General features: G+C 39.4%; 1 protein-coding gene across 3 annotated transcripts in view; it reads right to left on the reverse strand.

Annotated features, from left to right (window-relative positions):
* Positions 1–3,927: 3,927 nt before the first annotated feature.
* Positions 3,928–15,727, reverse strand: part of SLC30A4 (solute carrier family 30 member 4) — a 30,258-nt gene continuing 18,458 nt past the window's right edge. For 2 of the 3 annotated variants that reach the window (XM_037054544.1, XM_037054543.1), the window contains 5 exons: positions 12,693–12,846; positions 10,726–10,927; positions 10,007–10,112; positions 9,077–9,211; positions 3,928–8,208 (listed from right to left, as the gene is read on the reverse strand). In XM_037054544.1, coding sequence (XP_036910439.1) covers positions 8,054–8,208; positions 9,077–9,211; positions 10,007–10,112; positions 10,726–10,927; positions 12,693–12,846 — 752 coding nt within the window. In that variant the 3' untranslated portion in view covers positions 3,928–8,053. Of the gene's footprint in view, positions 8,209–9,076; positions 9,212–10,006; positions 10,113–10,725; positions 10,928–12,692; positions 12,847–15,727 lie in introns of those variants that run through there. The other variant, XM_037054545.1, reaches the window with a different exon arrangement.

Here is a 15,727-nt window from a genome sequence, read left to right on the forward strand (position 1 = left end):
TTATGTTTATTTTGTGATAGCTTATCTTTGATTTGACCACTCAAAAATATACCTAACAGTTGTAAAGTAAAAAAATTAAAAAGTCAAAGGTGGAAAGATAAAGTGGGATTTCTGACCAGAAGAACACGGGTTTAGTGAGTAGACAGAAGCTCAGGAAAGGAGAAAAGCAGGTGTGGGCTGAGACATATTGCTACATACTTCAGATTCTTCCCTTAAGGGTCTGCCTGTCTTTCTTCACCCTCAGAATTCTTGCCCTGTGTACACATTTCGTTTCAACTTTTCCCCTCCTTCAATGATCTTCATAGGGAATAATAACTTAAAGGGCTGAAAAATGTTCGGGGCTTTTAGGAGAGCACCAGTGAGTTTAGGGAAGATAGTTTGGTCAAACGGAGGCAGTGGAATCGAGTGCTATTCTGATGCCTCAGTTAAGGAACGGTAAACTTTGGGCTACTCTTTCACCAAGCACACGTGTAGCTGCGTGAAGCTGAGTGCTCCTGAACTGTTATACTTCCATCACTTTTACACACCTGTTATCTAAAACGCTGCTTGTGACTTTAACTACATCAGTCTATATTGGTTCCTTTTTGTATCAACATACTTACTAGTTTTACTAACTATCCTTAAGAGTTGTCTGTGACCTTCTAGTCCTGTGATGCAACTCCACCGCTCTGACTTTGGGCAAGTCACTGACCTTCTCCAGGTTCATTTCTTCATTTGCAAATGAAGATTATAATGTTCTTCAAGGTACCATCTCAAGATTAAATAATACATATAAAGGGCACAGCACAGTATCTGAAGTGCAATAAGGGCCCAATAGATGTTAACGATGATTATTTCCCCCATAAACCAAAAGTGGACTGTAGTTTGGAATGGCTGACACGTGGGAGGCAGGATATTGGTGATGGAGAGGTTGGAACTGTGGGTGGAGAAGCAAGCAGTTCCCAGATCAAAAGGATTTTGTGTGTCATGACCAAGATGATGGACTTTTCCCTACAGGCCACAGCTTCTTAAGCCATCCATGATGTGAGTGTGATCTTCTATCTGTAGGGGTGAGGTTATGGCCCAAGATATTCCCCCTAAACTAATATTGTTTCATTTCCTGTTTAATTTTAAAAACACATAGGAATTTTGCGTGTTATTCTATAACGTGTTCAGTGGGAGGGAGGTGACCTTCAAAGGTCTATTCCTGGTTGAATACAATGGATGGCATTGGAAGTGGTCTGAACCCACTTGAGAGAAAACCGTGTCTAGTCATCGAGCCAACTTTTTGAGATGTCCCAGTTTCAGTCTCATGGTGGGTTAAAGATGAGAATGATTCTGAAATCAAATATATATATTGATAGCCAAACATTAGAAATTCTGCAATACTTTTCCGTAGGGGTTTTAAAAAACCCTGGACTTTGGAAAATATCCTCACACACAAAAGCAGAGAGAGGGTGGAATAGGCTTGTGTCCTGAGGAAATTCCAGTCACCCTGCGACTGGTGCGGAGCCTTAGACCCAGGCTTTCCCTGTGGCTTTCCCAGGCGAGTAATGGTGGATTAATGAGCAGAGGGCGCGAAGCTCCTGTCTTCACTATGCTTCGCCGTGCCTTGACCGAGGTCAGACGATGACTGTCATCACCATTCAGAGGCAAATATCCCCGTGACCATCTACATGTCAGCAGGTTCCCTCCGGAAAGGTGGTGGGGCAGAGATGACAGAGGAGGGTGGGGTCTTGAGTCAGTCCTAGGAAAGTCGAGGGAACAGGTGTCTGTCTTGTTTTAGGGCTGGCCTTGCTCTCATGTGGTCCATTAAACATTTCCTACTTAAAAAAAGATTTTATTTATTTAGTCCTAGAGGGAGGGGGAGGGAAGGAGAAAGAGAGGAAGGGAAACCTCAGTGTGTGGCTGCCTCTCACACAACCCCATGGGGATGTGGCCCTGATGGGGAATCGAGAACCCTTGGCTCACAGGCGCGTGCTCAATCCACTGTGCCACACCAGCCAGGGCTAAAAATGTCCTACTTACAAAAAAATCCTACTCTCTTACCAAGAAAAAGCTCAACATATTTTGGAGAGAAACCGACCCCCACACATTTTTTTCTCATAGTGTCAGCATTTTGTTAAAGTGAACAAAAGTGTTTAACCCCCCCCCCCCCAGAAAAAATAATGGGCATAAACTGGCAAGTGAAACGCAGACAATAGGAATTGGAAAGTCTAACCAGAACAAGTGTTTGAGAAGTCGAGGACCACAGACATGAAAGCTATTTGGTAACTTACAGAGTACAATCTGTTTTATTGGGTGATAACCATAGGGCAAACTTTACAGTTTATTCTTTAAAAGTCACATGAGAGCCTTAAACCACAATGCTGCTAGAAAATGATAGAATTTTTGGTGATATTTCACTGAGGCTGAATTTTTAAGCCTCCTAATCTTAAACACAGGGTCCATGGAGAGATGACATCTCATCTCACTTCCCCTTTATGCTCAGCCTATTTTATAGCTCGTAGCAATGATGATGGATCATAGTTGAAACTGAATTATGACAAAGCATAATTCTACTAATAGATTAAATAAAGCCAAAAGTTTAGCATAAACAAAGCTTTCAAGGCTGTTACCCTTTATTTTAGCATCTGACATGGACCAAAAAAATGACACATCAAAATAGAAACGGAGCTGGGTAGATAAACAACAAGCAGCATCTCTTTATTTGCTACTATAACTTAACTAACTTCATTTTACTACTATTTTCAAAAATAGTTGTCTTTTCCTAGGTAACTAGAAAACTTAACATTATTTTAAAAGCCTCACAGCCAATTTTCATTTTATTTAGCAGACAAAATGTTATTTTTCATTTGTGAGCTTTCAGTTGGCACAAACTACATAAGGTACTCAACATACATACATTTTTATTTCCCTTATTTTTGTCATAACTTTAGTGAAGAATTCCAAAATCAAGGGACTAAAGCTTCATGATGAAAAACATTGTTAAATGATTCTGGTGCCCACGGTGTTCTGGGTGGGTAAACGCTGCTCTGCTAGTGAACGTCAGGGGCAGCATATGGTACACAGGTAATATCTGAAATCTTGCTACTCTTCTCCTGTATTTCCTCCCCAAACTCCAAGGGGGATAAAGAAAAGAAAAAAGGCCAAGGGAAGAAAAGAACCTTTGCTGACTCGGGCAGCCTCAGAGGTACCAGCAACCTCTAAGTGGGCTCTCGAAGGGCTCGCTGCACCTAAGTACGCGGCGGCAGACCTCACTGGCGACACCCCGCGCGGCCAGCCTTCCCCTACGCAGGGGCCGGTGGCACAGGCTACACTTGCTGTAGCCATTCTGCCACTGCAGCGCGACAGTGGCTGGACAACAAGTGATCGAATGAATGAGTGTGGCTCTGTTTAAGTAACACTTTACTTACAGGCTTTGCCATTTAAAGTCCATAGCATTTTCACATCATAAAATATTATTATTTTCAAAAAACCATTTTAAAATGTAAAAACCATTCTCAGATCTTTGGGCCACACAAGACAGGCTGCAGGCCCGACTTGGCCTGTGAGGCACAGTTCGCCCACACCTAGCCACACTCGTGAGGCATCGGCTCAGGGCTCCCTGGCTTCGCCATGGTCCTCCCCCGTCTTACTTTCTCAGGGGCTTCTTTCTTTCCTTTCTGCTAGTGTTGCTGGGGCTGGAAGGACATTAAAAGTGACTGATAGGAATTAAAAAATGAAGGTTCTTTTAATATCTTCTATCCCATCTGATTTTTTTCAGGCTCATTTCTTAAATACCTAAGGGGGCGTTGTAATCTGAATTACAAAACTGGATAGGTTATCTATTTTCTAGTGCTTTTCTTTTTAGGGAGATTATGTTTTAAGGCCTACTACTATTACTGAATCAATTAAAAAACTTGGAAATTTAAGGGACTGTACATTTCTATTTTAATAAACCACATGGCAAAACAATACTTTATTTAATAAATGTACAGGAAATTACAATTTAAAAGTTGCAAATACAGTACATATACATATACTATACTTTGATTTTAAATTACATGGACAAACACTGCCTTCAAAAACTTTCTAAAATCGATCATATGCAAAATACTGGTTTCTGAAGGGGTAGATGTAAAAGCATATACAATTCCTTAAAACCGTGATATGGCTTACTTAATAACACGTGTTCACACAGGGCAGCACAGCCTTCCAGACACACAGCACCTTCCAGTGCAAAGTGGATGCACTGGGACAGTCCAATGTTCTGTTGCAGTCATTTCAGCAGGTGTTCAATTGCAGTATTTAAATTGATGCTGTCAGAGAAAGCCTCCATAAATGTTTCCCAGTCTTGCAGAAAACCAGAAACCATTGGTGGGTCCTCACAGTATGATTAGAAGAATGGGTTAAACCCTCTGTCAGCCAGAATTCAGTGACAGGCCGGCCTGAATGCACAGACACAGCACTGTGGAGTTCCCAGTTTCTTCTCTCCAAGTTTGGTGCCTCTGCTGCCCCCACCACCACCATACCTGGTTGCTGATCTGTGAAACAAACCCGAGCCCCTGCCTGGGGGGACTCACCTAACAGATCTGCAGTTCAAGTTTGCAAATGGCATTTTGGTTAGGAAGACATTAAGCTTACCCAGTGACGTGGAGACCAGACCTGCCACCTCTCAACACAGGTGTCACTATCCATTTATGACTAATACCCAAATGGCTCATGAGTTCAGTGTGGTTGAAAGACAAACTGAACCAAGTGAACTAATCTTATACCTATGAACATATTCTGTAACTCTATATTTACTATGTCAGGTATAGTCAACAAAAAATTGCCTAAAAGCTTATTTTAAAGGGGCTCAAATTCTGTAATACTTTATTCTTTATGATGAACTCATTAATCTAAATGCATACAAAAATAAATTTAGCTAATTGTGCTTGCTTCAGAAGCGAATGATGACGTCTCCCAGAGCAGCGGGAGTGGTCACTGGGGAAGCATGGCCCAGAGTCGCACTAGCAGTGATCCGTGCGTGCAGCTGCGCGGTCCTTGTGGTCAGTCTGGGTCACCCTTAGCCAGTGTGCAGGGAACCTGGATCAGGAACAGCCAACTGGTAAAAGGAAGGTTTTCCTCACCTAGAAACACTTTTATAAGACAATGCATCCTTTTATTAGTGGTGCATTGTCTCTGAAAGATGGTTTTTGCTGACCATTTTTTAAAATGAAAGGGAAGCTTATGTCTATGTCTATTCTGGGAAAATTCTACCCAAGATAAACACTGTCTGTGGGGACAGCTGGTTTGAGAGACTGAACCAGAATACGGAGACTCCTAAGATCAGGAGACTTTGTTTTAGAAAATGGCAATAAAGCATCCAACAGTGAAAAAGCAACAGAAAAATCCAAAATCCAGTGAGCTGGCAAATAATACTGTTGGGAGCTGTGAAACTCTGGGCTCATGTTACACGGGCGCAGCTAATGGAAAGTGTATGTGGGAATTGCAGTCACTTCTGGTTCTGCATTTCAAAGTTCTCTGAAATATGCCTCCTTCAGCTGCATTCCCCACATTGTACTTCTAAGGCAGCACAGTCATCAACAAACAATAGGCCTTTTCCTAAAATAAAACAGAAGGCTACATCTGGCCAGAGATGAGAAACACTGGTTTAGGTATACAACTAACTTCGATCATTTGCAAATATTAATTAAAACACATTGCACTGAAGAGCTGCCCAGTTTTTATGTTATGATCTGTTCTCCCAGTTGCAAAATGAACCGTGGTGCACGAAAGGACCTTCCTCTGAGAGCTGGCTGAGGAGGGGAGCCGGGGGCGGCCCTGGGTGGCTGGAGGACAGACCGAAGGGTCTGTGTCAGAAGCTGGGCAGTCTCTGCTTGCATCTGCTCGGTTCACACCTTTCTCTGCAGCTTTTGTCAAGTTACAAAAAGTTAAATCTGTCAATTATCAAATCTCACAGACCCAGTAAAGTACAAAACCTGTAGTTCTTGCTACAAGAAAAAAAGCACAGAAAACTTTGTGTACTTCATTTAAATAGAACCAATAATTAAGATTCACAAAAGTTTTCAGTGTTTATGCATTTTACAAAGGGATCCTTTTTAATCCTCAAATGGATTTTAGACTTTTACCCAATAACTTTTCCAGGAACAGGTCAATGTGAAAAGTGAGACATACCTACTTTAGATAAAGGACTGGTGCCGAAAAACAAGCCCAGCAGACACGGAAGCACCCACTGCCACACACTGCGTATGCCTTTCCTTTCTCCTGCTAGGGACACAAAGGCAATAAACGCCCAGATGTGCACTGACATGCCTCTCATTTATTCTTACTTGCCTTCTATATTTAAGAGTATTTTTTATTTAAACAGTTTATATGCCCCTGAAATTTTTGAAAAACTGAAATCATTATTTTAAATGGATTCACAATAAGAATTCCATAAAATTTTCAATTCAATTCAACCAACATTGGGCTTTACTAGATACCACTAACCCTCATCAGCTCTTTTGTTGGATACCATCAACTCTTAAAAATCTTCTAGGTAAATTCAGGTTTTGTCTCAGGGTTACTAATAGTGAGATACTTGGTTGGAAGATGAAATCTGTTTCATAATCTCCACTATGTCTTAAGTCACCTGCTTGTCTATCTAAGATTTCATTTCACAACCTGTCTGGGGCATTGTTAGTTTACTCTGATTCTCTGCTGAAAATGGATTATTAAGGTGCACAAAGATATCAGCAAAACCAACAGTTGAAAAATGAAACATGAATATTCACAACTGTTCAATACAACTGTTATTAATTAGGTTGCCTTCTGTTTAGAGACTTTTATGCTTAACCTCCCTACCACACAGATTTAACATCCATCCTACTCCAGGGCTTTAAAACACACACACACAGAGTTAAAAACCCTTAAAGGTTTTGTCTTCTCAGAGTAATATCTTCACCCAATCCCTTTCAGCACTTCTGCTATGATATTATTGGAAAACCTCAAAATTCTATCTTATGGTTTCCACAGCCCATGGAGAACCCTGACCCATCAAACGGAAATTCTCCCTGGGGGAGCACAGTTAATGCACATGTGAGAGGTGGGTAGGAACCCTAGCCCCCCAGAGCTCCACTCTGAGGGGCGCACGCGGATTAACTGGCACGGAGGCAGGAAGAAAGGTACAAGCAAACATCCTGTATAGAACCCAAGGTAGTTCTTAAGAGGGCAGGGCATCATTTACATGTTGCAGTCTCATGCTGTTCTTAAGATAAATTCCATGAACAATAAAAGTAATTTCAAGAAGACTTAAATCTGAAACTTCATACCCCATCCTTGCGCCTATAATTTGTTTAAATTATCATATAGTAATTTCAGTTTAAGACTAACTCCTGTCATTCAGAATAATACTGAAAATGTTTCCTAAGCAATTTAATGACAGTGACAAAAATTTGGTTCTGATAAGATTACAAATAACCAAAAGTGTTAACTTTGAGATTCAAAACCCTATAATGTTTGGAAAAACTTGTTTAAAAGGTATAACAATAACATTAAGACTTATTTGTGAAATATAACACTTCTGAAACACTAAGGAACACATGCTATTCCACTCTGGATAGTTATTAGTGCTTTCTGAAATCTGTTGAGAAATAATTTCTGTAAAAAGAGAGTTGGGTGTCCAATTCCAGAAGCTGAGTGTCAAGATTATGTTTTAAAAAATTCAGTTTTCCAGCATGGGTTGATATAAAATGGGCTTTAAAAAGGGTTTTTGAATGCGAATACAGAATTCTTGATGCTTCCTTGATGACACAGACTGTGCTGTAATTAATGAAGTATGGTCTTGGATTGTCTTCTCTGAGGTATCTGTGGAGTCACATCTCATCCCGTAAACAATGTTTGGGAAACATCTTCATCTACAAATCCTGGTGAAGTCTCATTTCCCCATCGACAGAGACCGGCTCTCGCAGGCTGGCTGGCTGTGGGACCGGAGTGTGGTCTGGACACAGCTGCCGGGAATCCCATTCTCTCACTTAGGCGCGCATTCATTGCTCTCATGTCTGTGACTGCAGGGTGAATAAGGCAATCGTCCCCCAAACATCTCAAATTAGGAACTGGAACTCTGACAGTTTGCACAAGTTCTGTCCACTTCTTGCCTGTAACTCTGAAGCTGAACAGTACATTTATACATACCAAAGGTGCTCAGTAATAAATGCTTGGCTTTGGACTGTACTTCCTCCCATTTAGATGAACTTCCAGGAACTGCAATGTCAAGAAAATATTGTTACTATTCATTGTATACCACACATTACTGAATAAGACACAGGGGGAAAACAACCTTAGCATACTGTGAACATATTTTTATTAGTTTGATTTCTACCCTCCTGAAGTAAGTGTGTCAGTTTACAAAGCTAGATAGGCTTCTCATTATCCCAATCTCTCTAGTCCACTCTCAGGTACAGAAAGAAATCTAGGCATTAATTACAAGACTTTCATCTTTTGTACTTAAAAAAAGAAACCTCATGCATGTATTATTTTGATAAAAAAGTAAAAAGCAGCCATCTGTGAAATAATTCACAGAAATAAAAACATAGGATCTATCTTTTCGAATACAGAAAAAACATGGTAAATATACTTAATGCCTTTATTTTTTTAAATCCTCACTCAAGGATATGTTTTATTGATTTTATAGAGTCGGGGGTGGGGGGAGAAAAATAGAGAGATGTGAGAGGAAAACATCAACATGAAGGAGAGACATCAATCGGTTGCCTCCCTCACATGCCCCGGCCAGGTATTGAACCCGCAACCTAGGTATGTGCCCTGTCTGGGGATCAAACCCCCAACCTTTTGGTGGGGTGATGCTCCAACCAACTGAGCCACCTGGCTAGGACATATACTTAATGCCTTTAATCTGAAGGCAAAAGTCTACTTGTAAGGTTTCATCTCAAAGGGAGAAAAAATTATTGACCCACTATAAATACTGACCTGCAACTCACTTTTTTGAAGAGCCCACACCTCCCTTACAACAACTATTTCCAGGAGAAAAGTCTTCCTATTTAACTATAAGCACAGATGTTTAATTCCAAAGACAGAAGCCCACCCACCCCAGTATTTACTGTCCACCACATACTTAGCTGTATGTGTACGATGGCCATGGGTTTTCCTGAAGTGAGAGACCAGACATTTAAATCCTCCACTGAATGAACATCTTCTATTTTCATCAAGGCTTCTTTGATATAATCTACATTCAAATGCCTTGGTACACCTATTAATTCAGAACATATCAATTGTAAGTAAAGTTTATTTTGTAGAAAAAGTTATGCATTAAGGGTAGAATTAAAAAAATGAACTAGCTTTGCCAAATTCATTTCACTTTAAAATACGTTAATACTTTTAAGATAAACCATGCACACGTATAGCAGGATATACACAAAAGGCTAATAAATATTTTAGAACGGCTCATTCTTGCTAAAAGGAATGCTAATCAATCCAGAATACTTCATTTAACAAATAAGCTAGGATAGACCAAAAAAAAAAGAAAGAAAGAATAAGGAGCACCCGATGATAATTAACTAGCTGTTGAGAACCTATATTTACATGCTTATCCATAATATTAGTAAGGCAGGGATACAGAAAGTATAACAAAGTAGCAAGTTAAATTGAAGTTAAGAAATTAAGAAATAAATTACTAAATATACTTGCATTAGAATCAAAGGAGTTTCATTCTTGCCCTAGCACCTCAGTTTGACAGCAGCATGGCCTTAGTCAAGTCACGCTACCTCTCTGAACCTTGGTTTTCTTGTTGGTAAATGGGGACAATAGCGTATGCCTTTCCTTCTTTTCTTAGCTATTCTAAGGGTCAAGTGGGTAACATACAGGAGAGAGCATGGGTTCGTATACATCATGTATACGTAAGGTGATGTTCCTGTAGCCTAGTAAGTATCAGTCAAAAAGAAACGGCGTGGCTCCCGCCCTCGGGTGTCCCCTCGTGTCCCCTCCTGCCGCCAGTCTGACTTAGGGGAGCAATAAATCCACAATGGGGATATTAGCGAGATCTTACCTTCTAGTATTATAACTATGGTGTCCCATATGATGCGAAACGTTGTAAAAGCCACGAGTAAGGAAAATACATATGTACAGATGGGATCAGCGATCTTGTATTCTGGCTGTGAGGAGACAGACCAACATTGTGTGGTTAAATATTGACAGATATGGAACAGACTGTAAAGCACAGGCAGGCCCACTCTGTGGCCTGTTCTTCAGCAGGACTGAGAATACCGTAAAACTTGGATACTGCAATTGAGAAACTCTTTCCGAGATTATTTCAGTATCTTTCCTCATGAGATCTATTTTCAGAAGTTGAATGGTTTGTTCTATTATTTTCCTCTGTGCCTTCTCTAAATCTTCCACCCAGAACCATAGAATATCAGAGATTGAAGGGCTTTTAGAAATCACCCCTCAGACTTAAGCCCCCCCCCCATTTTAAAGAGGAGGGAGATCAAGTTTAGAGTTGTGGGACAGTGACAAAGGTTAAACTTGAGTTCTCCAGAGAAGGCACTACCAAAGCCGGTTACAGACAAGTTACCTCGTGCCGTGATAACTATTGTGTTTAGTGCTGACAAAAGAGCGAAACGGACTGGTGGCTCGGTTAGGCCTGCATAAGCACAAACTGAGTAGGACTGCCCCTGGTGTCCACTATGCTGATGAAACAAAATCACCTTTAGTTTTAGTGTTGAAATGAAATATTTTTTAAAACAGAAAACTTAGCAATCATATTACCTTGAACCGTATGATGTATGCAGCTATTAGCACACCAACACTTTGAACCAAATCCCCCAAAGCGTGAACAAACGCCGCTCTCACTGCCAGGCTATCCTGCCCGTGGTGGTGTCCATACCCAGAACCTGTGGTAGGAGAATTTGAAGGCAGGGAGTGGGAATGGGCATGATGGTGACCAGACTGGTTCAACAGAAACCCCATTCTGTTAAAAATAAAAGAAAACATTATTATTCTTCCTAACACTATTGATAAAAAAATATTTGTGACTAACCAGACATGAATGAGGCAACATGGAACTCATTCATTTACTAAATACTTGAGCACACTTTTTATGTATCAGGGACTACGTTAGGTGCTGGGGTCAAAAGAGTGGATGAGAGACAGATCCCTATCTCCATAAAGCTTATGTTCCAGTAGGGAAGGCAGAGGAATTAACCAATAAATTCCCAATGCATGGGAGGGAGGGTGGGGGAGCACGGGGGTGGGATGGGATGGGAGTAATAGACAGAAAACTGTACTTGAAAAATAATTAAATAAAAAAATTGGAAAAAAAATAAATTCCCAATGCACTGCTAGGCCATGAGAATACTTTGAAGAAAAAAAGTAAAGCACGGCAAGAGGGTAGAGAGAGATGGGGAGAGCAGTCAGGGCAGCGCTCTCTGAGATTCCATCTGAGCAGAGACTTGAGCGAAGTCCAGAAGCAAGGGGTGGTGGGAGAGTGTTCAGGGAAGAAGCAGGCCAGGGCAAAGGCCCTGAGATGCAAATGTGTTCTGTGTGCTTTAAAAAAAAAAAAGCAGGGCAGGCATTTTGGCTAGAACAAAGTGAGTGATAAGCCAGCAGGCGAGTTGGAGTGGTACACAGGATCTTATTAAAATGGACAGCAAGGACTTCTGATTTTATTCTAAGTATGAATGGAAGCCACTAGACAGGGACTAGCAAACCACGGTCTGTGGACTATGTACAATTTTTGTTTTTGTAAACAAACTTTTTTACAGCCTGTTTTTATAAATAAACAAAAAAATCCTTACTCAAGCATATGCTTATTGATTTTAGAGAGAGCAAAGGAGGGCAAGAGGGAGGGAGAGAGGTGGAGAGAGAGATCAGTGGGCAGCCTCTCATGTGCCTGGACAAGGGATTGAAACTGCACTCTAGGTATGTGCCCTGACTAAGGATGGAACCTGCAGACTTTTGGTGTGTGGGACAACGTTCCAACCAGCCAAGTTACCCAGCCAGGAGAGTAAATAAAGTTTTATTGGAATGCAGGCATGCTCATTTGTTTACATAATGAATGTGGGCTGCTTTTGTTCTGTAACAGGAGAGTAGTTGCCAAAGAAACTGTATGGCTCTGAAGTCCTAAATATTTACTATCTGGCCCTTTACAGGGGCCATAGTTTTTAGGAAAAAAGTTGGTAGTTTAAAAAATCTCAACATAAAAATATTTTTAAAATTAAATTTAAAAAAACTTTGTCCTACTTAAATTCCTGATTATTAGTCAAACCTCAGCATATGTGAGCAAACTAATGAGAAATTTATAATTTCAACAGTGTTTTATTAACATTTGTAAGAAAAACTGATGTACTATATAATTTATAAATATATGAAAATATCACTATTACTAAATGCATGTATAACAGTCTCTAAGTTCACACTATTTGAGAATACTGATGTGAGAACAATGTAGAGTGCATGCTATGACAATGGTGGATACATGTCATTATGCATTTGTCCAAACCCACTAATATAAACCATGGACTTTGGGTGGCTATGCTGTGTCGGTGCAGGTTCATCAGCTGTAACAGACACAGCACTCTGGTGCGGATGTTGATATTGGGGGGGCTGTGTGCGTGTGGGGGCAGGAGGTGTTAGGGAAGTCTCTATACCTTCCTCTTAATTTTGCTGGGAACCTAAAACTGCTCTAAAAAGTAAAGCCTATTAAATTTGTTAAAAAAAACAACAACAGAGCTTACATTATGTTAACGGCAACTCCAACAGCTGCAGTAATAAGCATGATATCTCCATTTATTTCATATTTCATGTGGATAGTTCTTTGGACAGCTTCATACAGGAGGAATCCCATAAGCATATACACCAACAGCACACTAATCATAGCTGATAAAACCTCTGAAGGGAAATATATGAAAAACAAATGTATTTGCAGAATGGTTATTATACCTTACAAAAACTAAATACTGTACAACCTTTTATTTATTTAGATCTCCTTTCCTTTAAGAAGATAAAAGCAGTATATCATTTTTGTCATGTTTTTCTTTGAATTAAAAAATAGTTTAATATGGAACACTTTTAAAAATTGAAGTATAATGACATATAAATAAGTTTACATTAGTTTCAGATATACTGTATATATGTATAATATAGATTTATTTATTTATTCAAAAAAGGTTTAGTAGTCTGAGCCAAATCCCCCACTAATTCACTCCTACCACTCTCCACCCTCCCCTCATCTCTTTAGGGTCAAATTATGTATATTTATAGACCACACACATGGGAAAAACTGAAAAAAAAATTCGTAACATACATAATGACAGACTAATTTCCTAATAGATGAGTACACTTAAAGAATCATAACAAGTGAACAACTCATTAGAAAAATGAATGAAGGTCATAAATAGTAATATACAGAAAATAACAGAAATGGCTAATTTATCAAAATACAAGAAATTCAATATGAATAAAATTTCTTTTAGGTCCTTACTAAATTAGCAAAGATTAATAAGTTGGATAATAGCCAAAATCATCGAGGACATACTGGTAGAAGAATCAAATCATATCTTTTTGGAGAACAGCAAGCAAAACTAGTCACAATTTAAAATGCATGTGTTCTTGGATTCTAGGAATCAATCTGGTCAAAATGCATCCATAATATGCAAAGACACCTAGAGGGTTTTTCATTGCAGCTTTGTTGGTAGTGCCCAAAATATCTAGAGACAAATGTTCACCAATAAGGAACTTAATGGATAAATTATGATATACACATATAATGGGATACCATATAACCATTTATGTATAAAAAAAGAAAAAATAGGCAAATTGATATCTACAAGAAAGATAAGAAAGTGTTACATCTGGAAGTGGGACTAGGAGCTTAGAGAATTTATTTCTCACTTTATTCTTTTTGGTAATGTTTGAAATGTTTTGAGTTTTTAAAATTTATTTTCTTTTATTTATTTAACTTTAGAGAGAGGGGATGGGAAGGAGAAAGAGAGGGAGAGAAACATCAATGTGTGGTTGCCTCTCATGTCCCCTACTGGGGACCTGGCCTGCAACCCAGGTATGTGCCCTGACTGGGAATCGAACCAGTGACCCTTTGCTTCACAGGCCCGTGCTCAATCCACTGAGCGATACCAGCCGGGGCTGAAATGTTTTAAGTTTTTAACCACAAACATGTATCACCTTGAGATTAAATAAAAGCAAACACATTTTTAGGCATGCAAGTATGAGTGTGCTCTGACCCAGGAATTCTTCTTCTAGGAATGACATATACGCTCATGCCAACCAAGCTGCACATGCACAACACAAGGCATGTTATGAAGCTATTCATCAAGCCCTGTTTACAACACCATTTGAAACCAATAAAAAAGTGATTAGTAGAGGCCTTGTAACATGGAATACTATGCAGCTGTAAAAAATGAACAAGGCTCTTTATGTTCTGATAAGGAATAATCGCCAAAATACAGAGTTAAGTGAAAAAAGTGAAGTGCATAACCATGTATAGTGTTACCATTGTGTGAAAAGATAAAAGAATATATAAAAATAATGATCTGTATAACCAATTTCTGGAATGATATATAAAATGCTGGAACAAAACTGGTTAAAAGGAGATTAGACTAAGGAGACAGGATGACTTCGAACTATATATACTTTTATACCAAATGAATTTCTACCATGTGAGCATAGTGTAGAAATAATTTTGTATCTTTTCAAAATAACAAAAATAGGCAATGTGAAATATATATTAAAATAATTAACCAATATTATTATATAAAACAAGTGTTGACAACTCAAAACAAGAAAATACTTTTAAAGAAAATTTTCCTTTAGAGACAACAGCCGTTAATTCTGTTAAGTGTTAAAAGGTGGAAGAATCTGGAAAACTGTAATCTGGGTCAACTCATCGCTCAGAGGATCTAGGCAGTTCAAGTACTGGACTTTGATACACTTTTATTCCAACCTATAAATTACCAGACAGGAAAATTATCTAGAAGTTATAACCTGTCTCCTGAAGATATCTCATCAATTTAGATGGAACTCCAATAAAGTCTTGTGCCTTAACAAAGAGATGTTGGGATAAAACAAAAAACACAATTACCACTTGAAACCACGGTGCACCTATTCCTGACATGCTAATAATGATCATACTTCAAAAGAGGCACGGGGCTGAAGGAGACAGAGAAAAGACCAGCTGAAATACACAAAGCGGTGGAGAGACAACCACATCAAGTCCAGACTTTAAGCTCGCAGAGGACACGACCAAGTTACATTCCATGTCCTATGTACCACAGCACCCAGCAGGGTGGCTGCCATGTAGCAGCTACTCAAATACTTATGATAAATTTTTAGGGTGAAGTTAGGTTGAGCATGGTAAGATAAAAGGGAATACACATTAAGGTTAACCTGATTATGAATAATAGGTTACTGCAGTCACCCATTTTCTGCAGTTTCCCTTTCTGTGGTTTCAGTTATCCACCAACAACCTTGGTCTGAAAATATTAAATGGGGAATTCAGGTACAAACAATTCATAAGTTTTAAATTGTGCACCATTCTTTTCATCTGACAATGAAATCTCTCACTGTCCCACTCTGCCCCACCTGAGATGTGAATGACCCCTTTGCCCAGCGTTGTGCTGTCTGTATGAGCTCCCTGACCGTCACTCAGCAGTCCTCTTCCTTCTCAGACCGGTTATCGGACACAGAGAGAGAGACGGCATTCATGTAACTTGTATCATAGTATATTGTTATGACTGTTCTACTTTATTATTATTTA

Source organism: Sturnira hondurensis, unplaced genomic scaffold (genome assembly GCF_014824575.4).
Source record: "Sturnira hondurensis isolate 20B ecotype Veracruz unplaced genomic scaffold, ASM1482457v3 Scaffold0008196, whole genome shotgun sequence".
Taxonomy (NCBI): Eukaryota; Metazoa; Chordata; class Mammalia; order Chiroptera; family Phyllostomidae; genus Sturnira; species Sturnira hondurensis.